General features: G+C 38.4%; 1 protein-coding gene and 1 long non-coding RNA gene across 3 annotated transcripts in view; one reads left to right on the top strand and one right to left on the bottom strand.

The window, feature by feature from the left end:
* Nucleotides 1-18,888, top strand: part of LOC122296348 — a 29,961-nt gene extending 11,073 nt beyond the window's left edge. The window contains exon 4 of one of the 2 annotated variants that reach the window (XR_006238464.1): nt 18,560-18,888. This is a non-coding gene — a long non-coding RNA (uncharacterized LOC122296348). Of the gene's footprint in view, nt 1-18,290; nt 18,518-18,559 lie in introns of those variants that run through there. The other variant, XR_006238463.1, reaches the window with a different exon arrangement.
* On the bottom strand, nt 18,889-23,018 carry LOC122296347 (isocitrate dehydrogenase [NADP]-like). The gene is made up of 15 exons (XM_043105958.1): nt 22,752-23,018; nt 22,625-22,668; nt 22,399-22,508; nt 22,074-22,111; nt 21,901-21,978; nt 21,738-21,791; nt 21,556-21,657; nt 21,294-21,385; nt 21,057-21,160; nt 20,848-20,916; nt 20,652-20,767; nt 20,350-20,384; nt 20,053-20,195; nt 19,428-19,550; nt 18,889-19,341 (listed from the first exon to the last, which is right to left on the bottom strand). Exons 1-15 carry the CDS (start codon nt 22,798-22,800, stop codon nt 19,248-19,250), a joined length of 1,251 nt encoding a protein of 416 aa, XP_042961892.1. The 5' UTR covers nt 22,801-23,018; the 3' UTR covers nt 18,889-19,247.
* Between the last annotated feature and the right edge of the window lie 1,654 nt (nt 23,019-24,672).

Genomic DNA, 24,672 nt, shown 5'->3' on the forward strand with positions numbered 1-24,672 from the left:
TGGAATGGTGCTGTTGGCAGGGTTTGCTACTGTGTGGCATGGCCCAGGCGTGGGCCTGGGTGCTGACGTGGCTAGTGTCGTGTAGGTGCAGGTGCTTGTGCATGGGCATGCACATGGCCTGGTCTGAGGCCGTGCGCAGGTCCACTTACCTCGCTGTTTGGGACCTTGCAAGTTGCCATGGGTCATCCTTGCTCAAGGCAAATCTAGTATATTTTATTTATTATTTTATTTATGTTAAGTCTTTTATTATTTATGAGACCTGTTGGAGTTTCCACTTTGTAAACGTATATGTAGGACCATTAGCATTTCTTTTTGCATCTTTTCGCATATTTCCCTTGTGGGCGGACTAGATTTCTTGAGATTTCATTCCTCACTCCAACTTCATTCCATTATTCATCCATTGATTCATTCCTCCATATAACACACTAGATCTACTATTCCAAGAAGATCTAGCCGTGTTGCCCAATTCCACTCACTTTCCATATATATTTTCATACCCTTCAAACACTATTTTAGTCTCCATCCGTTCATATTCCATTAACCATTCATTCCATAAGGCCATAAAACCCTAGATCTAGCCAAGATTTAATGCCTCCATTGCCTTGGCCAAATACCCTAGATCTCATAAAGGTTTCCTACATTTTAGGAAGCGCTAACCTGAGCCTTCACTAATTCCTAAATCTTTAGAATTCTTCTAAAACCCTACATCTTCTAACCCTAGCCATATCTCCCATAAACCCTAAAGTGATCCTACTTTTTTGGATCTCATCTCATACGTCACAAACCCTAACCTCACTTCCATAAACCCTAAAATACCCTAAGTGGCACCAACCCTAATCATCCAACACTAAATTTCCCTAAGTGGCACCAACATCAAGAGAGACCATCCAATCCGTCCACATCATTCCATTGCTCATATTCATTCCATTGATTTCTCAATCCACAATCACTATCCAAACCATCATTATACATCAGACACCATTACCCAAGATCCATACTCAAGTAAAGACAAACAAGAAAATGAGGCACTTCGGTCATCTTAAGGAGAAGCGGGGCTAGAAGATCCTAATGTTTAGGGACTAGGCTGAGGTCCCTAACAGCTAACTCACACGCTCTGCTGCAAGCTAGCCTGGTCACTAACTTCGCTAGCATGTTGGTGCGCGCTAGCTAGGCCAGCAACCTCACTGGCATGCTAGCCGTGCTGGCTGACTGCGTCAAGGGCATGTCATGGCATGGGCCATAGCATGCTGGTGGGCACGGCATGGAGCCTTGCGTTTTCCTGGTGATGGAAGCCTAACTCTCACTCAAGTGTTTAAGATCGTGTTGGGTGGAAGAATCTAGGGTTACCTCAAGGCAACACCAAGATCCGAATGGTTGAATAATGAAAATCAAGACTAACTCAAGCTAGCACTCAATTCTCGAAAACAAGTGTTAAACCTTTATTGAAAAATTAGCATAATAATCAATTAAATGCAAAACTGAAATAAATAGTACTAGGGTGTAACTAGTCCTCCCTCAATCAACTTCTTTTAAGATCACAATTCAATAACAAATCAAACCCCTAAAATTAAGGAAATCAAACCCAATAACTCCTAAGACTAAGGAAACAAATCTACTAATTAACAAATCGATAAAATTCCTAATTTAAAAAGTAACAACTCCGTCAACTTCCTCTATTCCACCTCATCTCCTAAAATGAAGCGATTGACCTTATTCTCATCTCCTAAAATCAAGGGATTTGCCTTCCAACAAGATCTCATCTAGTTGTTATGCAGTTGGTCCTTCGTGGCCATGCCTTGCGCGCCCTAGGCTCCACGATCCGAACCATGCAAGCAGCCCAAAGCCACCCTCCTAGCCTCGGCACACCTAGCCCTCCTAGAGCATTGCATATGGCCTTTCTTGCATCTCCATCAATCCTCCCCCCTTCAAGACTGATCTTGTCCTCAAGGTCAAGCTCTAGAAATTGCTCCTTGAGAACTTGAACTCTCCCATGTAGTAGCATCCTTATCTAACTTTTCCATCACCTCCTCAAGGGCCTTGCTAATTGTTGTGCCTAAATTTTGACTCAAATTAATGAATCAAAAATTTAGTGCAGTTTTACCTGCAAGTATACAGGTGTTGTAGTATCTTATAGGATCGAATCCACAGGGATTGACTTTTGTGATAAAGAAAATAAATTCAGACGATGAAACGAAATTACTAAAAGAAATGTACAATCGAATATAAAGATGAAGACTTGTAAAATAAATGAATCAAACTAAAATGATAAAATGAATTGATATAGAGAAAGACTAAGGTTTCGAGGATCCGTCTAATAATTTATGATATTGTTTCCGATCAATTTACTTCAATTAAACTAGAATAATGATTATGGTTAATTGGAAGATTTAGCATTTAAGATCAAGAAAAATAGTTGCTTATGATTGAGCATGAACGATTGATGATTGAAACATTCATAAATCTATTTGAATATCACAGGGATTCCTCAAGCATTCACTGTATTCAGAAATCACAATGAATCAAGATAAATATATAGATAATCAAAATATCCAATAATAAAATCTTTCAATCAATCAAGCTTGCAGAATTAATTTTACGTGGATCCGAAAATAATATTTAAATCATTAAACTTCACCTCTAACCTTAGTATGAAAATTTAGCTATATATATTCATTACAAGAATGATAGAAATCACATAAATATTCTTTATTAAAAAAAAAAACTAAAATGAAACACGAGAAATATTAAAAAATAACTTAGAAGTAATAAAATCTGAAAAATCAGCTAATACAGAGGAATAAATCAGAATCAGAGATTGAATTCCATCCGTCTCTTCTAAATGAAAATGAATCAACACGAGAGAGAGTTCCACTCCACAAATGAAAAACATCCACTCCGAATGAAAAGCAAAGAAACAGAAACCAACATAATACCAATAAGAAAAAAAAAATGACTCCATCCCATACCGACTCAAAGTAGAAACAAAACAACAAAAAGACAATAACTCAGTATGAGAGTCTTTTTTTCTTTCATGCCCACCGACTTCACATTTCAGCCAGCACCGACTTCTTCAATGAATCACTGACACCCTTCTAATCCATCCCTCCAACCCTTTAAATCACCACTGACTTACCTCAATCAAAACTCTCTCTCGCCTACAGACTTCTTACCTCTCTAATTCTCTCAACTCTCAAGTACCTACTGCACCGACTTCCTGCAAAAATTCACATTAATCCCAGCTGACTGACTCACCTATTAAGACACCTCACTCAAACCAAGTCAAACACGGCACTGCACTTTCTTCCCTTTCTATAGACTTCCACGTACATCAATCCCAGCCTACTCCCTCTTTTAATCAATTCTCACTCCCTACTCGTCTCCCTCTCTACTCACCCACATACCCCTCTCTTCTCACCCTCTCTTCTCACCCCTTTCATATCTCTTCCGTCCAGCAATATATATATATATATAAATATATACAGTTGCCTCAAGTCGGTGCCAAACTCCTTCCTCCAATCCCAATTCACTCCAACAGACTTCTCACAAACAATCACCACCAACTTTGTCACTCTCCACAAGTCAAGCATACTATAGATTCAATGTACAACTTTCTCCAATCCCAGTAATGCACGGCACCTCCCTTCTCTTAATCCAACGTTCCCTTTTTATAAAGTCAAGTGTGCTCTCTTCAATGAATCACCCTCATTTCTCTCCACCGATTTCTCTCTTTACTTCCCTTCAATCACGGCACCTCTCTTTCTTTCTTTCTTTATTTTTTTTCCAGCCCACATGCCTTCACCTTTCAGCCAGCCTCATTTCCTTCTGTTTACAGATTTCCTTTCTTTCTTTTCACACCAACCGACTAATAAATTCAACTCATGCACCAATCGAAGCCATCAACTTTATTTGATTTTGCTTGAATATCAACTACTAGATTTCAGCATAGGAGGATTAAGCACTTCCAGTCCGCTTTAGCTGCACCAACCGAAACTATTAACAAGCTGCCGCCTCTTACATTCACACTCCACAAAAAATCTTTGTCTTTTCTTTTTTTAGCTGCTGAAGTACACCGCTTTCTTCATGTGAATTTTATATGAGTTGGAAATAAGAGATAAAAATAGCACTGAAATACAAATTAAAAAAAAAAAACTAGATTATAAAAAAATAGATTATATATGTGAGGAAATATTATTCAATTAAATCATAATAATAAAATTAAGTATAAACATGATATCAATTAATTAAAAATCACAACTCGTATTTATGCTTATTAACCATTTTTTCATCTAAAACCAATAATAGTGTCTCAAAGAATTTAAAATACATTGGTTTTAAATAGCTAAACTATGCAATATTTTAGCTCAATCACTAATGAAAGCTAGTGGTCTTCCTTCTTGTGTCAATACTGCACCTACCCCACATTGCTTGCATCCGTGTGTAACTCAAACACCTTATCAAAATTAGGCATAGCAAGAACGAATGTGGTTGTCATGTGTAATTCAAATGCATCTGTGTGTAATTCAAATGCCATCTCCGCCTCTTCACTCTAAACAAAATTATGTTTCTTGAGTATGTTGGTGAGTGGTCTTGCAATAGAAGCATAATCCCTGACGAACTTTCTATAGTAACTCGTGAGCCCTAGAAAGCCCCTCAATTCAGTGATGGTCTTCAGTTTGGGCCATGCCACCATAACTTCAATCTTTCTTGAATCCACCTTGGCCTCCTCATACAAGATCAAGTACCCCAAATACTCAATTTCCTTTTGGCCAAATGTACACTTGGACAACTTAACATAGAAAGCGTTGTCAAGAAGCACCTCCAAAACAACCTCCAAGTACTCCAATTGATCCTCCCATGTCTTGAAATAAACAAGAATGTCATCAAAAAATACCAGCACATACCTCCTCAAGTACGACTTAAACATTTGGTTCATGCTACTTGAAAAGTTGAAGGAGCAATGCATAGACCAAAGGCATCACCAAGTACTCAAAGTGGCTATTGCATAGACTAAAGGCATCACCAAGAATGTCCCCTTCATGCACCCTTATTTGATGGTACCCAACCCTTAGATCAAGTTTGGATAAGAACATTGAACCTCCAAGCTCATCCAACGTATCATCAATAGTCAGGATTGGAAATCTATCCTTGATGGTAGCCTCATTCAAGGCTCGGTAGTCGGTGCAAAATCTCCATGTGCCATTCTTCTTCTTCACCAAGAGAACTGAACTTGAGAATGAGCTAGTATTTGGGCGGATGAGCCCACTAGACAACATCTCGTTGACTTGCTTTTTTATCTCAGTCTTTTAGTAATAGGCATACCAGTAGGGGCCACATTAACCGGATTGGCTTCTTCCTTAAAATGAATGCGGTGGTCAAATTCCCTTGAGGGTAGAAGTGTCTTTGGATCTTCTATCACCTTGGAAAATCTCCCCAACAAACAAACCCCTCAAGTCACTAGGCACCTAAGCCCCTAACTTGATGTCCCCACCTTGCACTTCATGCCCCTCACTCAAGCTCCTCGGTTGTGAGGCTAACGTGATAGTAAAATATTGCCCCCATTGCCTCAAGATCTTCTCCATCTCATTTGGCCCCACGTCCATACATCCTCTTTTTTCATTCATTCTCATGGTCACCCATTTGCCCCTCATCATAAACTCCATAGTCATTTTTCTATAGTCCAAGACATCTTCCCTACTTCCTCTAGCCATTGCACATCTAACCCAACAATAGGCAAATAATATAAATCTACCACAATGCCTTGTGTGTTCAAACACACATTCTTATATGCTTCCCTATATAGGGGTGGGCAGCGGGGGCCCGCCCCCCGCTACCCCGCCCCCGTCCGCCCCGCCTCCGCATGGGCGGACGGGGTACCCCGCACCGCACATGCCGGGGCGGGGGCCCCGCCCCGCATGACAAACACTAAGCGGGGGCGGGGGGCGGGTAGGGCTCAACCCCGCCCCGCTTTTCCCCCGCCCCGTATTTTATATTTATATTTATAAATATATATATTTTATATTTATAAATATATATTTTTATTTTACAAATTGTATATATATAATATATTACAATTTGTTAAACTTGTTCACAAGAATCACAAGAGAGTGAGACTTGTTCATCACAAGCTTGCATATGCCATGGGCACCCTAGGCCTCATTTATATAGAACTCTAAGGCCATACAAGAGTCTTACTTGAGCAATGTGGGACTTAACAGTAAGTCCCACATTGCTCAAGTAAGACTCTTGTATGGCCTTAGAGTTCTATATAAATGAGGCCTAGGGTGCCCATGGCATATGCAAGCTTGTGATGAACAAGTCTCACTCTCTTGTGATTCTTGTGAACAAGTTTAACAAATTTAAAAATTAGTAACATAATTTTTATATTATTAGTTTTTAAATTATTATTATATATATAAATTTTAATTTAAGATTTAATTATATAATAATTTGGGTCTAAAAATAATATTTTTAGACACAAAAATGTTTTTTAAGCCCATTGAAATATGGGATTCTTGAAGTGGGCGGGGGGCGGGGCGGATGGGGTGTTCGCCCCGCCCCCCCGGCACCGGAGCGGGGGGCCCCGCCCCCGCCTCACGGGGGCGGGGGGCGGATGAAAAATTGATCCCCCGCATCATGCGGGGGCGGGGTGCGGGGAAGGGGTGCACCCGCCCCGCATGATGCGGGTAGCACCCCTATCCCTATACATCAATTTCTCCCCACTAGCTACCTTGACCTCAAATGGGGTGATAGAAGTCATAGGCAACCCCAAACTCTCGGTTACCTTCGAGTTGATAAAGTTTAAAAATGAACCATTATCAACAAGAACCATTACCTCTATCTTGCCAATGTGAGCTTGTGTTCTCATTGTTCAAAGTCCTGCAACACCCGCCAATGTATGGATTGAAATGTGAGGGTCTCCCCCCTCGGCTTCACCTTGTTCTTCCTTCTTTTGCCCTTGCTCTTCCTCACCTAAGTCTTCCTCATCCTCCAAATCTATCTCAATAAGAAAAATTTGCTTCACCTTGCATTCGTGGCCAATTGTGAACTGCTCATTTCAATTGAAACAAAACACTTTCTCTCTTTGTCATTGCATATCTTCCCATGATAGCCTCTTCACACCCATGAGTAGTGGTTTGACTCCACTTAATGCACCTCCACTAGGGCCTCCCAGTGAAAAGTCATCATTAAAAGTTTTGTTTGCAACAAACTTGAAAACCATTGGGGGTGATTTCCTTACCTCAAAGTGGCTATTCTTCCTTAAATCTTGGAGTTTATCATCCTTAATCCGTGCAATCTCCAAGGCTTGCATCAAGGTCTTCGGCATCTTAAGCTTTACCTCTGCCGTCAATTCATTCTTCAAGCCTGCCACAAAAGTCTCAATTAGGGCCTTCTCCGATCACCTGTGTACCCTTGTGGACAAGTATTCAAACTTCTTTTGATAATCCCTTAAACATCAAGTTGGTTGGCTCGAACCTTCCCAATAGCTCCTTGACAAATTTTCACCATTTCAATTCCCTCTTTTGAGCTTTATAGATCTTCCTTATCCATTACCACTGTTGGTTTGCCTCCCTCTCAAGGAAGTAGGCGGCATAGAACACCTTAGCATGGCCCTCCATGTAATTGTGCTTGAAGTATTGCTTGGCCCAACTGACCCAAGTGCTCGGATCATCTCCATTGAACTTGGAAAAGTCCATTTTTGGTTTGAGCACTTCTCCCCTACAAGCGCCTCTTCTCTCGCCTTAGTTTTCTTCTTTCCTTACGCTTTCCTCGGTTGATTTCTAATCGGGACTCAAGGAATCTTGATTAGATGAATCTAAATCCTTCACCCTCTCACTGTGTTGGCTTCTCCTAGATCTCACAAAACTCTCGGGACTATGGGCTCTTCTTCTATGGCGCCTTCCATCTCCATTCCTCCTTTGATCCACCAATTGATGGAGCACCTCCTCTAACCTTCCAAGTCGCTTATTGGTGGCGATGTGTTGTGCCTCCAATGTGGCTTCAAGGTTCTCAATTCACTCCCTATGCATTGGTTGTCGATCGGCCATGATCTTCCTTCTTGGCTTCCTCTCTACGGGTTGGATGACTCTCAATGAAAACACCAATGATGGAAGCCTCACTCGCACTCAAGTGTTTAAGATCGTATTGGGTGGATGAATCTAGGGTTACCTTAAGGCAACACTAAGATTCAAATGGTTGAATGATGAAAATCAAGACTAACTCAAGCTAGCACTCAATTCTCGAAAATAAGTATTAAACTTTTATTGAAAAATTAACATAATAATCAATTACAATGCAAAACTGAAATAAATAGTAATAGGGTTCGACTAGTCCTCCCCAATCAACTTCTTTTAAGGTCACAATTCAATAACAAATTAAGGAAATCAAACACAACAACTCTTAAGATTAAAGAAATAAATCTACTAATTAACAAATCGATAAAATTCCTAATTTAAAAGCAACAACTCAGTCAACTTCCTTTGTTCCACTTCATCCCCTAAAATCAAGGGACTTGCCTCATCTGCATCTCCTAAAATCAAGAGATTTGCCATCCAACAAGATCTCATCTAGTTGTCATGCAGTTGGTGTGACGCCCACAAATCCCCACGTACAGATACATGAAAATCGAGACATCCGGATGATAATATCACGGGTCACCACCCTATCGACGAGTGCCAAGTGTGTGTATAAGCAACGAATGTGCATGAAGAAAGACGCAGCGGATAACAAAAGTCAGAACTAAGTACCATAATTTTTCTTGTTTAATACAAAGCTGTTCAAAACCTACATATTAAAATATTACAAAACACAAATATAGTTTCAAAGCTAAATACAAAGCATAACCAAACTCAGAACTCCGGCGGAGCCGCATCTTCGGGCTCAGCCTCCTTCTCCTCCTCGAACTCTGCACCAAAATCTACGGTATCAAAAATGGTGCTGCAGGTAAGTAAAAACTAAACACTACTAGATAAAAGTATATTAAAACTCAAACAATATGCATGAAGAATGCCAATGCACGAAACTCATAAAACCATATTTTTCCACGCACGCCAAAAATCTCATTTGATCCAAAAAACATATCCTTTAAACATAACCTCGCCATTATCCCCGATAATGGTCAAAAAACCAGACCGTCAGAACAATGTAGGCAGGAATCACAGGCGGGACTCTACCACCATCCCTGCTCACCACCGTCCCTACGCGAGCGCCGTAAGTGGGAATCACAGGCGAGACTCTACCACCATCCCTGCTCACCACCGTCCCTACTCGAGCACTGTAGGCGAGAATCACAGGCAGGATTCTACCACCGTCCCTGCTTACCACCATCCCTACGCGTGCACCGTAGGCAAGAATCACAAGCGGGACTCTACCACAGTCCCTGCTTACCACCATCCCTACACATGCCTCTGACTCAAACCAGTCAGTACAACCGTTCACATATACCATAATTCATTTCTCGCTTACAAGCCCAACTTTCATTTTTTTTCAAACATATGTACATGCATGCAACCACACGAAAAACCCAGTTTTTCCTTTTTAAATATGAACATGCGTGCACTATATAAGGCAAACATCAAGGTACAAATATCTCAAACAAACATCAACATCAACCCAACAACTCCGCCCTCAATCCATTCGACCCTCGAACTCCTCGGACTCAGTCCGGAATCAACCAACCAACGCAAATATTTATTGTATGAGAAAAATATATTTAAATCTAAAACTAGAGTTTGGAAAATACTTACAGCACTATACGGTATTTTTTGAAAGCTCCCAGCGTTGCAAACGGAGGAGGAAAAGCAACGTAACAGTGTAATTTACACTGTGGCCGTGGGTAATAAATTATCCACTTTCGAACGGGGACAAACCAAAGCATGAAATTGATAGGGAATGGTCTTGAGATATTTATGAAGCTAAGAGAAACGAGTTTTGGCCGTGGGTGGTGGTGGAAATGGTGGTGGAAAGCCAAAAAGGGGCTGAACGGAGTTGAGCTCGTGGGAGTTGTTCCAGCAACGGATCGAGGCCGAAATTGGATGGGTTAGGATGACAAGAGGTAGGGGAAGAATCTGTGAAGAGATGGTGGCCGGTGGTAGTGCAACGGCGCCGAAATCGATGAAAATCCGTGTGGCTTGGAGGAGCTCGTGGCGACTAACGGTGGCTTGGATGGAGGTAAAACTTGGTGGGGATGTTCACCGGTGAGAGGGGAAGAAAACTGGGTGGGTGGTGTAGACCACGCTGCCGGCGAGCGGCGGTTTGGCGATAGGGGAGAAAAACAGAGTAGGTGCTGTGACTTCCAACCGTGCGTGGCGGCTAACGGCTGGTCCGATGGCTCTGAAAATTGGTGGAGATGATCTCTGGTGGGAGGGAAAGAGAATGGTGGGGGTGGTGCACTACACAGCGGCTGGATGGTAGAGAATCAGGCAGTCAAAGGGGCGGCAACGAGAAGGAGAAAAGAGAGCTGTTCGGCGTACGCGGGAGAGAAAGAAGAAGAAAGAAGAAGAAAAGAAAGAAAAAGAAGGAAAAAGAAAAGATGAGGGAAAAGAAATGAAGTCCAGTCCTCACTCTAAAAACCAAAAACTAAAACTATTTTAAAAACCGTAAGACGACTAAAATAAATTAAACATAACATCAAATAAATTAAAACCAATTTAAAACACAATAATTTAAAATAAATAAACTAATATATTAATTAAATTAAAAACAACTCCTTCAATGAAAGTACACGTAAAAGCGGGTCATCACAGTTGGTCCTTCGTGGCCGTGCCTTGTGTGCCCTGGGCTCTACCATCCGAACCATGCAAGCAGCCCAAAGCCACCCTCCTAACCTCGGCACACCTAGCCCTCCTAGTGGCATTACGTATGACCTTTCATACATCTCCGACTCAGTCTTGAATGTGCTTCCAAGTGTAGAAGTGTTAAGTTGTATCAAGGATAAATCCATGATCGTATTCCACAGGGACAACAATGTTCATGAAGAGCAAGAATATAATTAGTCGTGTTTGTGTGAGGGATGTGTTTGTAAAAGGGGCTATTTACACAACTAAGAAAAGAAACAAGAAAATGGAATTTATGTACTGATGTGGAGTGTATTAATGAAAAGTGCTTTCGATTTTTCCTCTATTTTTTTAACGGAATAATTTTTTGAAAGCTTGAAAAATTAAAAGAAGTGAGTAAAGAATTAAATGCTAGAAATGAGTGCAAGAAAAATAAAAGTGGCAAAAATCTAAACTAAAAATATTTGGGATTTCAAAATGGGATTCTAAGAAACAATTTATCAAACACCTAAACTTCAGGTTTCACCTATTCATGAATTAGAATTGGACATTTCTCATATTCGTTTTTACTCAATCATATACTCATTCAAAAAGATAATGATTGGAAGTTAAAACAATTCAAGACCGATTTATAGTTTATCTAAAATTTCCTACTGAGTTGCAAAACAAGTTTAGTCAATGTAAGAGGACAGAAACCTATGGAGTTTTAAGTCATAATCAAGCATTAGCTTTTGCATCAACAACAAATCAAGATCAACAAGAAGCACTCCAAACTTTCACAAATATAACTTGTTTTACAAATATAACTTGTTTCACAAATATGTGGAATCATCTCAAGTGGCTGTATGAAAAGAAATCAATAGATAAAGTGTGAGAAATAACTCTATTCCAAATCTGGGTTACTCTCCAAAACTTAGGCTTAGAAATTTAGCCTGACATCTCAAAATGGATAATCTTTCTAAACATATTTGTATCTACCGAAAACTGAAGTAAAGAGATCTAGAAAAGCCCAACCGAAAAGTAAAACTGCAGAAAATGAGTATTGCTTGGTCTATAAAATGAAAATGTAAATAAAATAAAACAAGTCATCACCCCTTGCTCTTCAACAACCCAGAAAAATGTTGAAAAAGAAAATGTTCTATAAACCCATGAAAAGAAAGAACGACTAAAACTGGGAAAAGCAAAAAAATGAAACCAAAGAGAGAGCCCGTAAAGTCTAGCCAAAAAACAACTCAAAAACTAAAAACTAGAAATAAAATCTCAAACAAGAGAGAGGGAATGCTTCCGTCGACTCTAACCCAAAAACTAAAAATAAGAGAAAAACTAAAAATTAACCCTGTCACCCCTCAAGTCTGGACCACTAAGAACGAAGAAGGCCATAAAAAATCGAAAACAAAAAAAATAAATAAAACTAAAACCGAGTGAGAGAGAAAGCCTCCCACGCTGTCTACCCAAGTAAAAACAAAAAGTATGTGTCTGCTGCTCGCCCCTCGCCGTTCGGCACCCAAGTAAAAACAAAATAAACATGCAGAATAAAATCTCATGCCACCCGAAACTGCCCCTATATCTTGTGTTGATTTCCTCTACTGTCCTGCTCCACGTCCAGCCACTGCAACATTTAAATAAGTTACAAAATGAGTAAAATTGAAGTATTAATTTTGATGTGAAATAGCTGCATTATAAATCATTTTCAGTACAAAAATATCAAATTTATTAATTTACTTAAATGTCATAATTTACTCCATAATTAAGTGCTTAATTCATTTTGGTTAAACAATTTAGTTACTTTAGCAACTCAATTATGCAGTTTTGACACCTCAACTATCTCCATCACTTGGTGGTGGGCACGACATGGTGTCGTGCATTGGCCTACTGGTGGGCACAACATGGTTTCGTGCGCTAGCTCTACATGGCCCAGGAAAGTGGCCTGGGCGTTGGTGTTGCAAAGTACGGGCTAGAGCCATGCACTGGATGGCATGCCTAATGGGTCATGCCACTAGCCTTGTTGCTGCTGCTGTGCGTACTAATCATGTCTTGCCATGGCCTTGATGTGTTGATGGCCAAGCCATAGGTTGTCAAGGTCATGTCATAGCTGGGGCCATGACATACCTATCAGGTGATGCCACATGTCAAGGGCATGCCATGGCATACCTGTCGGGTGATGCCACGTGTCAAGAGCGTGCCATGTTTGTGGTATCGACATAGGCATGACATGGCAAGGGCCATGGCATGCCAGCGATGCTGTCAAGTGAGTGTCATGGCAGGGGCCATGGCGTGTCTATGGTACTGTTATGTGCATGCCATGGCATGTTGGTGGTGCTGTCAAGTGTGTGCCATAGCAGAAGCCATGGCATTCCTATAGACGTGCTGATGGTGCTGGGCATGCCGATGGGTGTCGGGCATGCTGATGCTGATGGGCATACTACCTGGGCATTAGGGCTGCCTACTAGGCGTGCCATGGCATGTCAATGACAATGTTAGGGCATAGCCCGTGGGGCTGTCGGGATATGTCAAGGCATGAGCTGTGGTGCTATCATGGCATGTCAGTGACAGTGTCAGGGCAGGGCCCGTTGAGTTGTCTTGGCATGTCAACAGTAATGTCAATGGGCTGTCAGGGCCGAGCCATGGCCTAGTCACCTTCCAATTGATCCGTGCCTTTCCCGTAACCTTTATAGGGTATGCACTATACCCCTAAAGAAGTCCTCCAAAGCTATGCTTGACCCCAAAAGTGGCATGTCTAGGACCTTGTCCTAGGGTAATTTTTGTTGGGGTCTTAAGACCAAACTAGTGTGCATGTATGCACAGGCCACCAGCCTGCCTAGCGCATAGGCCATGCGCACACTAGCACTAGCCATGCATGTGCACAACAGCACCATCCATGCATGCGCATAGTAGCACCAGCCATGCACCAGGCTAGGCTCCACGGGCAGCAATGCCCATGGGCCATCTTAGTCCAAGTCAAGCACCAAGGCAAGTCGTGGGCCACTATGGGTCCCACGGCCATCCCTAGCTTTATTAATTATTATTTTAGTTATTTCTAGTCTTTTATTATTTATGGGACCTATTAGAGTTTCCACTTTGTAAACCTATAAGTAGGACCCTTAGTATTTCTTTTTGCATCTTTTAGCATATTTCCTTTGCGGATGAATTATTGTTTAGGAGATCTATTTTCGGTGCTAGGCACTTGAGCTACTTAGGTGAAATTTGTGAATCCCAAGCAGAGGATCTTCACCTTGCAATTTGTGAATAGATGATGATTCATTTATCTATCTTATGACAAGTTTCTTTTCACAATTCCATGGTTGAACTTTACTTTTTTTGTCATTTTCTCTTTGATTCCATTACGCATTGCAAATTCATCATCATTCATGCCAACATCATTTCATTCCTTAGTCATTGATCCATTCATCCATATAACACACTAGATCTGTTATTCTAAGAAGATCTAGCCGTGTTGCCCATTACCACTTACTTTCCATATACTTTCCTACCCACCAAACACCATTTTAGCATCCACGACCCATATTCCATTAAACACTTATTTCATAAGGCCATAAAACCCTAGATCTAGTTCTTTCATTGCCTTGGCCGAAAACCCTAGATCTCATAAGGATTTCCTATATTTTAAGAAACCCTAACCCTAACCTCCACTAATTCCTAATTATTAGGAATTCTTCCAAAACCCTAAAACACCCTACCTCTTCATACCCTAGTTGTACCTCTCTCTCTCTCTCTCTCTCTCTCTCTCTCTCTCTCTCTCTAAAGTGATCCTAAACTTTTGGATCTCATTAAATCCATCATAAACCCTAGCGTCACTTCAACAAACCCTAAACTACCCTAAGTGGCACCAACCCTAATCATCAAACCCTAAATTCCCCTAAGTGGCGCCAACACCAAGAGAGATCTCCCATCCGTCAACATTCACCATTGCTCATATACATTCCATTGATTTCTCAATCCACAATCACCATCCAATCCATCATTGTTCATCAAACACCATTGCTCAAGATCCATACTCAAGTAAAGACAAGCAAGAAGATAAGGCACTTCAGTCATCTTAAGGAGAAGCGGAGTTAGAAGATCATAGTGTTTAAAGACTTAACCGAGGTCCCTAACATGGCAATACCCCACACATCACTATGAATAACATCAAAGGCACGAGTGGCATGAGATCCTTTCGAAGGAAAAGGCAAAACTTTACTTTTAGCTAACTTGCATGTATCACAATAAAAAAAATTAATTGATCAATAGAATAGAGCTCTTTATTGCCAATTAAATCAGAAGATAACAACTTATGAAGTATGTAAAAATTGGGATGGCCCAACCGCCTATGCCAATCCTTCACACTCAAAGTACCAACATTACAAGAAAACGAAGATAAAGACTTTGACTCAACAGATTTTGAATCTAAACATAAATGAAATCACTGACCCTCTTTAGCACCCATCGTGATCATCTTCTCGGTCACCTAATCTTGTACAAGACAACCAAAATAAGTGAATGACACTCTACAATTGTTGTCAACTAATTGTCCAATAGAAATTAGATTGGTATTTAATGAATGAGACACCAAAACATTATTCAAGGAAGCAGAAATGTCACCTATGGCAGTGATAGGTAGGGCACTACCATCTACCGTGTGAATTTTAAGTAGACCAACATACTATGAGACATTAACGAAAGAGTGAGAGGCATTTGTCATATGGTTGGTGGCACCGAAATCAAAATACCAAGGTTTAGAGATAGATTTGGTTTTACCTTAAATATGAAAAGTTGAAAGAGCTAAGATGATAATTTGTTGTACCATTTATGGTGTAATAGAGGTGGGATTTTGATAAGTGGAAGCTGGAACATGAGAATAAGTGGCCAAGGTAGAGCTAGCAACACTAGTAGCCTCGACAGAAGTTGAATATGCAGTTTCTTGATGATATGTCCTTACTTCTTGCAATAGTTGCAAGTTTTCTTAGCATGGTTGTTTGGCTCATCAATCTTTGCTCCTCTCGAAATCTCTCTCCCAAACACATATCAAGTGGAGGCAGAGGATCTCGGTTCATCAAATTAGCATGAATAAACTAAAATTCAGGCCTTAGTTTCGTAAGAAACTGTGCCCGCATACTTGCTTCATGATTAGCTTGAAAATCGACCAAACTTGCTACTGGAACTGAAGTGTATACTATATCTGTATACTCAGCCCACAAGTTACAAAAACTAGAATAAAACCCCTCCACAGAGAGAGCTCCTTGAGAGAAATTCGACATCTCTAGTTCGAGTTAAAATCTCCTAACAGCATTATTTTAAGCATACAGACACTTGAGAGGATTCCACATATCACGAGAATTCTTGAATGAGCGTAAATTCAAAATATTATGTGGATCAACAAATCCAAGACATGACTCGGGCATCCTTGCTTTCCCAAGAAGCCCGATGATCTTTGTCCTCCAATGCCACACCACTCCCATCAATATGACCCCAAAGTTCCTTTCCTTTCATCAATGGTTGAAACTGAAAAGACCACACAACATAATTCTTTCCATTGAATTGAACCAGAAGAGAATCTCTAATTTCAGAAGACATGATATACATAGCTGCAACCCTTGAGACTAGAGAAAAAAATTTAGCTGCAACTCTGGAAACAGAAAAACCCTAGCCATGAATCTAGAAACTAGACAAAAAAAAAAAAAAAAAAAAAAAAAAAAAAAAAAGGAAAACTTTAGTCGAAAATCTTAGAATCAGAAAAACCTAGAATTCTTAACCTGGCTTTGATACCATAACAAGTTTCTTTGGCAAAATGATCTCCTTCCTCTTTCTTCTAATTCATAAATAACAAAAGTAGATTACATAGATCAGAAATTCGAAATCTGACTTCCTATCATAAAGGGATTCAAATATTGGATAAGATATGTTTCCCATACTTATCTACCGAATCTAAATATTCAAGTCACAAATCCTATAAATCCTATACAGCTGCAAATTTGTCTATACTCGAAATACATAGATAAAACATAGGAATTTATTTAGGTAAATATAATCTACTAATACTGAGGCCATTTAAAGGTAGTCACTAGTTAGTCCTATCTAGTTTGCAAGACCTATGGAAAGATGCATCCGAGAAACTATTTGCTAGGTCAGAATGCTTGCTTAGAGAGCCAAGCCATACGGCCCGAGATTGCCCAAAAAAGAACACATTAGCTCCAACTAAAGGAAGTGGGTAGAGGGCTACAACACCGGCTAGAGTTTTTGCTCTTACTCCAAGAGATGCTAAGTCATTTAACCAAGTGGTTACAGGTACTCTTCTATTATTTTCTTGCTATACTACTATCTTGTTTGATCTAGGTGTCACCCACTCCCTTATATCATGTTCTTATGCTTGTTTGGATGTGAGAATACCAAAAAATCTTGATTATACATAGTCTGTTGCTACACCCACTGGTGAACACATAGTTGGCAATTCTATACCTAGAAATTGCCCCATAGAAATTCAAGGGAGGCATCTCCCAACAAATGTGGCGATATTTGATAGGATGGGATTCGATGTAATCTTGTGGATAGACTGGTGTCTCGAAAGCATGCCTTTGTAGAATGCTTTACGAAGGAAGTGGTTGTCTTGAAACCATGCTTGTGTCCTTAAACTATTCTATTTTGCTTGAAAAATGTGTTATTTACCTATGCCATGTACAACCAATTCAAGGTGAGCGCTTTTTCATGAACCCTTGATGAATTATGACAATATGCTTTTGGATGAAATTATGTATGCTATTTCGATTTGGAATGTTTGTTAGAATAGACGTTATGTCATGAAATCACATGTATGCCATATGCCATGTAATGCTCATGTTATGTTATGTTATTTTATGTTATCCTTACGTTACATTATGTAATGCTTATGTTAATATATTATGTTTAATGTTATGCATATGAGTAAGACACGCCATGAAAGTCATGAAGTCAACATCATGTTGACATGCATGATGATAAGATTAGTAAGAAGTCATGTGAACGATAAATAAGCTTTAAAGATTGGTCTTATGTTATGGGTGGATATGCAAGCTACGGACCTAAGCCTGGTCCACTATATGTTATGCTATGATGTATGTGGTAACACAGAACTAAGTGTGCTCCACCATATGTTATGCTATGATTTTATGGTGATAGGGATATAAGCATGGTTCATCATATGATTTATGCAGCTAATGACAATCGGACTGATGCACTTATGTTATGATGACCACTATACAAGTAAAAAATAGGATGAATAAGTTATGCATGAGTCAGGTTAGAGGCATGGGCTCCAATATTTATTCATTTATCCATATTACATATATTGCCATGATTATTTCCTAAATCCCGCCTAAGTTAATGATGAATTATCTATATGTTATATGTATGTATGACTATGCATGGAAGATTTCGAAGTAAAGCCTAAGGTTAAGTTAAAATTAAGCTTACAATATGTCATGTTATTACTGAGTTTTCAACTTACTTGTTTATTTTTATGTTTTAATGTTCCAAATATTGAAGGCGTGGATACAGAACAGGAGTGTAAAGAGTAGACTATTCTCCCAAAGACTTTGACCTTGAATAAGTGTTATTGCCACATGAGTTTAGTTATGCTTAATGTTTAGACATTTGAATACGTGTTCATGTCACACAGGACTGGTTTATGTTACCTTATTAGGATTTTGCTTTTATATTATGAAAGCTGTTATGTAAGTTTTATGATTCAATAAATGAGGTGTTTTTTTTTATGATGTCAAATCTTTTTACGAGTTATAATGCTACGAATGTAGGTAACATTCCAGACCTACGGAAAGGAGTGTTCCAGATAGCCCATCAGATTTTCTACTCGGTGGGAATCTTTGGGAGCTTCAAACCTACCTCTAAAGCAATTTCTATTTTCGTAAGATAAAGGAGCTTGCAAAAAATTACAGCTAACTTTCCAGTTCCTCCAAATGAACTGAAAGCTTTGTTCTTTCTTCTTAAGAACATGGTCAAAGGAACCTTGGTAAAAATCGTATATATGATAATTCAATTACACACCATAATCAGGGGCAATTTGCTTGCATATGTGTGTTAGACCACCACAAAAATACAAACAAAAAGATTTTGAAGAGTTAAATTTCAGCAATTATATGTCTTCTTCATAAGTACCATCTTATCTTATTGAGACATTAAACATCTTTCAGATTATCATTTGCAAAATCTGCAGCCTGTGGGGGCAAGCAAACTAGGAATGACATATCATAAATTTTTACAAGAGCATTCAGTGTTCATTATTTTATTTTGAAATGCTCTGTTTTATTCCCCAAATGACGGTAACCTCTCTCTTAAGAACAGAGAACTGAATTTATATTAAAAACAGCTAGGAAAATTGAGAAAAGAAAAGAAAAAATCTAAAGATTTAAAGGTTGATACTCCATGAGTTGAAGCAAACCACAGCATTATTACGAAGCATACACCCAGGTTAGTAGTGATTGTCTACAACTTTGCTTTGAGAAATAATCTTGATCTCAGCTCCTCTGCTACAGCATCAATGAACTGTTCTGTATTCAAATACCGAGACCTGGTGACCCTATACAAACCATGAAAGTTTTTATTTAAAAAAGTTAAGCACAACAGCAGAAATTTTAAGAGAAATATCCTTTAGACAGAAATTACTTGGGCCCATGAATAAGAAGTGCAAGATCCTTAGTCATCTTCCCAGATTCGACAGTTCCAATACAGGCTGCTTCCAGCTTCTCAGTAAAATCCGAAAGTCTGGTATTGCCATCCAACTTTGCCCTGATGACATTGATTTGCTCCATTTTCATATAAAATATTTCAATATTAAAAAAACATTCAAAAAGACATTACTAAAACTTTTAACTTTCAAGAACAAAAGTGGTACTAGAGATCATCTAGATACAATAAGAAAGGGGAAAATACACACAACCCCCTAAAACTACCATACATCTTGCATTTATCACACCCTCAAAACTATCAATTTTGGCAACCACCCCACCTCAAACTACCAAAAAATTATCCCCAAAAAGGGGAAAAACTAAAAGGAAAGAAAATTAAATAAAAAAATAGAAGTGACCCATAGCGGTCGTTTAAATTCTTTCTACGAAGGGTTTTTGCGTCACCAGTTTTATGGGCAGGATTATTGCAATTTTTAGGTCATTTGGGGGAGGGGGCAATGGCTGAAATGGATAGTATGGGGGTAATTGCAAATCAAGAGGTAGTTTGAGGGTTATATGTATTTTCTCAAGTAAGAAATCATTTTGATACAATGATACAATACCTGTGTGCAAGACCCCGTGTCCAAGCAAAGATTGATGCTATGCTGTTTGTGCTGGTTTCACCTCCTCTCTGATGAACCCGGAAATGGCGGGTTACAGTCCCATGGGCTGCTTCAGCTTCAATGGTCTTTCCATCTGGGCACACCTGAAACACCAGTCCAACCTTTTGTGACCCAGAAGAAGGATATCTTACATGAAATAACAAATATGCGAAGATATTATAGGCCAGAAAGTCAGCCTTGAGCAGTTGGAAAATGGACCTAAAAGGAAAGCAGGAAAATAATGAGAACAAGATTTACCAGTACTGAGGTCATCAGCCCAAGAGATCCAAATCCTGTACCAACGATAAAGAGCTCTTTGTCATAAACCAAACACAGATGATTAAATGCCTAGTCTTTCCACAAAAAGCAATGTGGCATTAAATGATTGAAAAACTATTTGTTATGTTTCAAACGTCAACCAATCATTCGATTCCACATCAAAAGATATTGAGATGATAGTGGTTAATAGGATGATGAACAGGATTTTTCTTCCAAAAAGGCACCAAAATTTACAAAGATCAACATGTGATTTGCAGGTATTATCAGATATAGATACAAACCTTGGGCTAAGAAATCACTCTGCACATCCCCATCATAATTTTTGCATGCCCAGACATAGCCTCCTTCACTTTTAAGAGCATATGCTACCATATCATCTATTAGACGGTGTTCATACCTATCAATTCAGCCATATAAGTTGATGCAAAACTACTTAAACTGGATAAACTAACTAGTATGATGGATTGGATATCTCACCATATCCCTGCAGCCTCAAACTTAGACTTCCATTGGGTTTCATAAATTTCCTGAAATATGTCCTTGAATCTTCATGAAAAACATGTGGTAAGCAAATCACAAGACATTACCAGAAAGGCAGACACTAAATTTCAAAACGGAAAAGGAAGAAAAAAAGCATATTGTTGAAAAAATCAAACAGCCTCTTCAAGTATTAGGTGACAGCATACCTTCCATCATATTTCTTAAGAATGGTATTTTTGCTGCTAAGATAAAGTGGCCACCTCTTTAGGTATGCAGTGTTCATTGAAGCCTCAGCAAAAGCACGAATGGACTATTCTCACAGTCCAAAAATGACAACAATAAGTCAACTAAAAACTCCAATATCTTCTAGCAAGTAAACTTCAAGCCAGGCACGAAGCAAAAATGGAAATGAGGATAAAAGAAAAGCATTAACAAATCTGGACCTCATCGGTGTTGTACATGGATAGAGCTACACCTCCAGCACCAGTAAAGTTAAAAACTTCAAACTCTTTCTTCTCATCATGTCCATCAGGTACTGCAGGAACTCCAATTTCCCTTATAAGATGATCACATACAAGGAGGGCATTGATGGAAATATAGGACTGAAAAACTAAGCTGAATTCAGCTTTTGTGCTGAAGTTTGACTAATGTCTGTGAAAAGCAAAATTAACATGACAATGAAAGCCGTGGGAATTAGAATTTTACCAAAAACCAATTTAAGCTTTCCAGATCCCTGTATAACAGTATCAGTTGCTCGGTACTGATCACCAAAAGCATGTCTTCCAATGCATATTGGCTTGGTCCAACCTGAAGTAAAAAATAATTAAATCTGGCCACTTATCTTAATTATAAAAAGAAAACAGACATATCAAGAAAACATAACAAACCAGGGACAAGTCGGGGGATGTTTTTGCACATGATTGGTTCTCTAAAAACAGTGCCTGTGGTAAATGGAAAGCAGAGTAGCCCCTTGCATTTAATACAAATCTGGAACAAATAGCAGGAAATAAAAAGAACTAAAACAAAAATCCACCAGGGCAGTGAATTCACCATTTAAAATGTTCCGAATTGTCCCATTTGGACTCTTCCACATTTGTTTCAAGTTGAACTCCTTGACACGATCTTCATCTATAAAAAAAAAATGTGCATCATTAAGCGAAATATTTATTCCCTATTAAAGTAAAGACATGTGCATCGTTCCAGCCGAGCCTAAGAATGCATACCCGGAGTTATAGTTGCACACTTTATTGCTACATTATACCTACAAAAGGCCAAATCATAAGAATAATTAAGGGATGGAAAATTCTCGGGCACAGTTTTGAACTAGAGAATTGTATAGATTGTGTAGCTTTTTTCATATAACAAAGCCACTTTTTGTAGGTGCAATTCTTGCAAAAGTCAAAATGTCCTTTTTTGATCGGGCAAAAGTGAAACTATCCTATAGCTGTAGAGATTAACAGATGAAAGAAGAATAATCGTGAATTAAGTCATGAATTCGAAAGAAATATAATAACAATAAGAAGGGGTGAAAAGGATAAGAAAGATTACATAAGAGTAGCTTGAGCACTTTCAACTGTGACTCTATCATTTGTTGCATCACGATTAGCGAGGCCAAGATCAAAGTACTTGATATCCAACTCCACAAAGGGAAATATAAGCTGTGGAAAATCAATACAACGAAGTTATACATAATCCCTATATATATATAATGATAAAATATGGCATGATTGATGGAGAACGGAAATAAAAAATAAAAAAAAATAAAAAACAACACCTTATCTTTGATGGATTTCCAAAAGACTCGAGTCATTTCATCTCCTGCATCGTATGAATACAAAGTTAGGAGGGAACGGTACATAGTAAAGCCGATGAAAGAAGTAGGAATTCAGTGGAGTAATTACCGTCCATTTCGACGATGGGGTTAGCCACCTTTATCTTCTCGAAAGCCATCTTCCTCTTCCTCTTCTTCTTCTTCTTCTTCTTCTTCAATTTTCCCCCAAAGTCTTCGACTTCTCCGCTGGTTTCTGCTTTTGATCTTCAGGCCTTGTCTGCTCTCTTTTTGTTTTTTGTTTTAGTAGCGTCTACGGAACAAACAATAGAGCTCCGATTCCTCCATTCGTTGGGTATTTGAAGAGGACCTCCATTTCGAGACTACCATCCACTCTAATTTTTCCTCACGTTTAACTAGGGGCGTAATACTCAAATAATAAAAAAAAAAAAAAAAAAAAAAAAACTAGGGGCGTATTACTCATATAAAAAAATAAAAATAAAAAAACTAGGGGAAAAAAATAGGGGCGTAATGCTCAAATTAAAAAAAAAAAAAAAAAAAAAAAAAACTAGGGGCGTAATACTAAAAAAAAAAAAAAAAAAAAAAAAAACTAGAGGCATAAAAAAGAAAACAGACAGTAAAGTAGACTGAACAGGACTAAAACCGATGGGCTTTGGTCTTGAGATGGGCTTTGGTCTTGAGTTTCGTTCAGTTTGATACAGGTTTTATTTTTTTTAAATCGATTAAAATCGATTTAATTTTAATTTTTCTTTTTAAAATTAGACCTATATATAACTATATATAAAATAATTTTTTATTATGATAAATTATTAATTAATATAATATTAAATTTTAAAATCTTATATTATTTTATTTATTATATTAATAGTTATATTAATATTAATAATGGATATTAATAATTATACTAATACTATATTACTATATATTATAATATTATAATACCCCCGTACCCGATAGGGTCGGAGAATTACTACTTATCATCTATAATCGGGTCTCACAATATAATAAAATCTCCAAAGATTTCATAACATTCATGCAATCATCTCTACCAACTTCATATCATCAAGACATCAAAACATAAAGAAATAATTAACATAAATATTTTTCTCTACAGTCTTCCAGTACTTAAACATAATAATCTAATAAATTTAATAAGTCTCAAATATCCAAATAATTATAAAGACTCCACATATTCAATTTAAACCCTTCTAATGACATTGGTAAGCTTAGGTGCACGACCATCAATTCTATAGCTAGCAAAATTCTAAATTCTATTCATAACTCCTAGTTGGGCTATCAATATCATCTAAAAAAAATATTAGGAAGATAAATAGGTGAGTTATCAACAACTCAGTAAACAGAAGACATATATTAGCATGCAGACATGAGCATTTACGGAGTACATCATGTAAAAATAAATATTTTCCAGAGTTAACAATCTAAACAAAACATATTTTTGAAAGTAAGAGAGCGATGTTTTTAAGACATAAAATCCAAAATACTTTGGCATAACATAACCTGAGCATCATCATCATATCAAAATAGAGCATTTCACAAAGCAAGGTGGTAGGGTTGTGCTAAACCTCGACAACCAAACCGGACAGAGACAGAGGTGAAATGTTTCCTTTATTATTCTTGAAGCCCTAAGTGTGTACATAGGAAAGGCAACAAGTAAACCACCTTGCTTCCAAAGTAGGTGCACTCAGAGATAGAGGAATTGGTACCAACCCAAACAGAGCATAGCAGAGATCAGAATCAGATACAAAACCAGTACACTATGCCAAAGGTTTTTAGATGCCATATCATAATAAAATAGAGTATAAAAAATATTCAGATCTTCCTCACATACTGAAAATAAAGGTCAGAACATCTTTCTAAATAAATGCACAAATTTTTCAAAATTTCAATATCGCTCTTTTTCACAATTCAAAGACAACATGACAAAATGAAGCTCATGTCTACACAATGCATGTCTGAAAACATTTTTCCTCTTTCATATAGATTTCATGTGTACTGCAAATAAATGACTGTGG

The sequence above is a fragment of the Carya illinoinensis genome, chromosome 15 (assembly GCF_018687715.1).
Source record: "Carya illinoinensis cultivar Pawnee chromosome 15, C.illinoinensisPawnee_v1, whole genome shotgun sequence".
Lineage (NCBI taxonomy): Eukaryota > Viridiplantae > Streptophyta > Magnoliopsida > Fagales > Juglandaceae > Carya > Carya illinoinensis.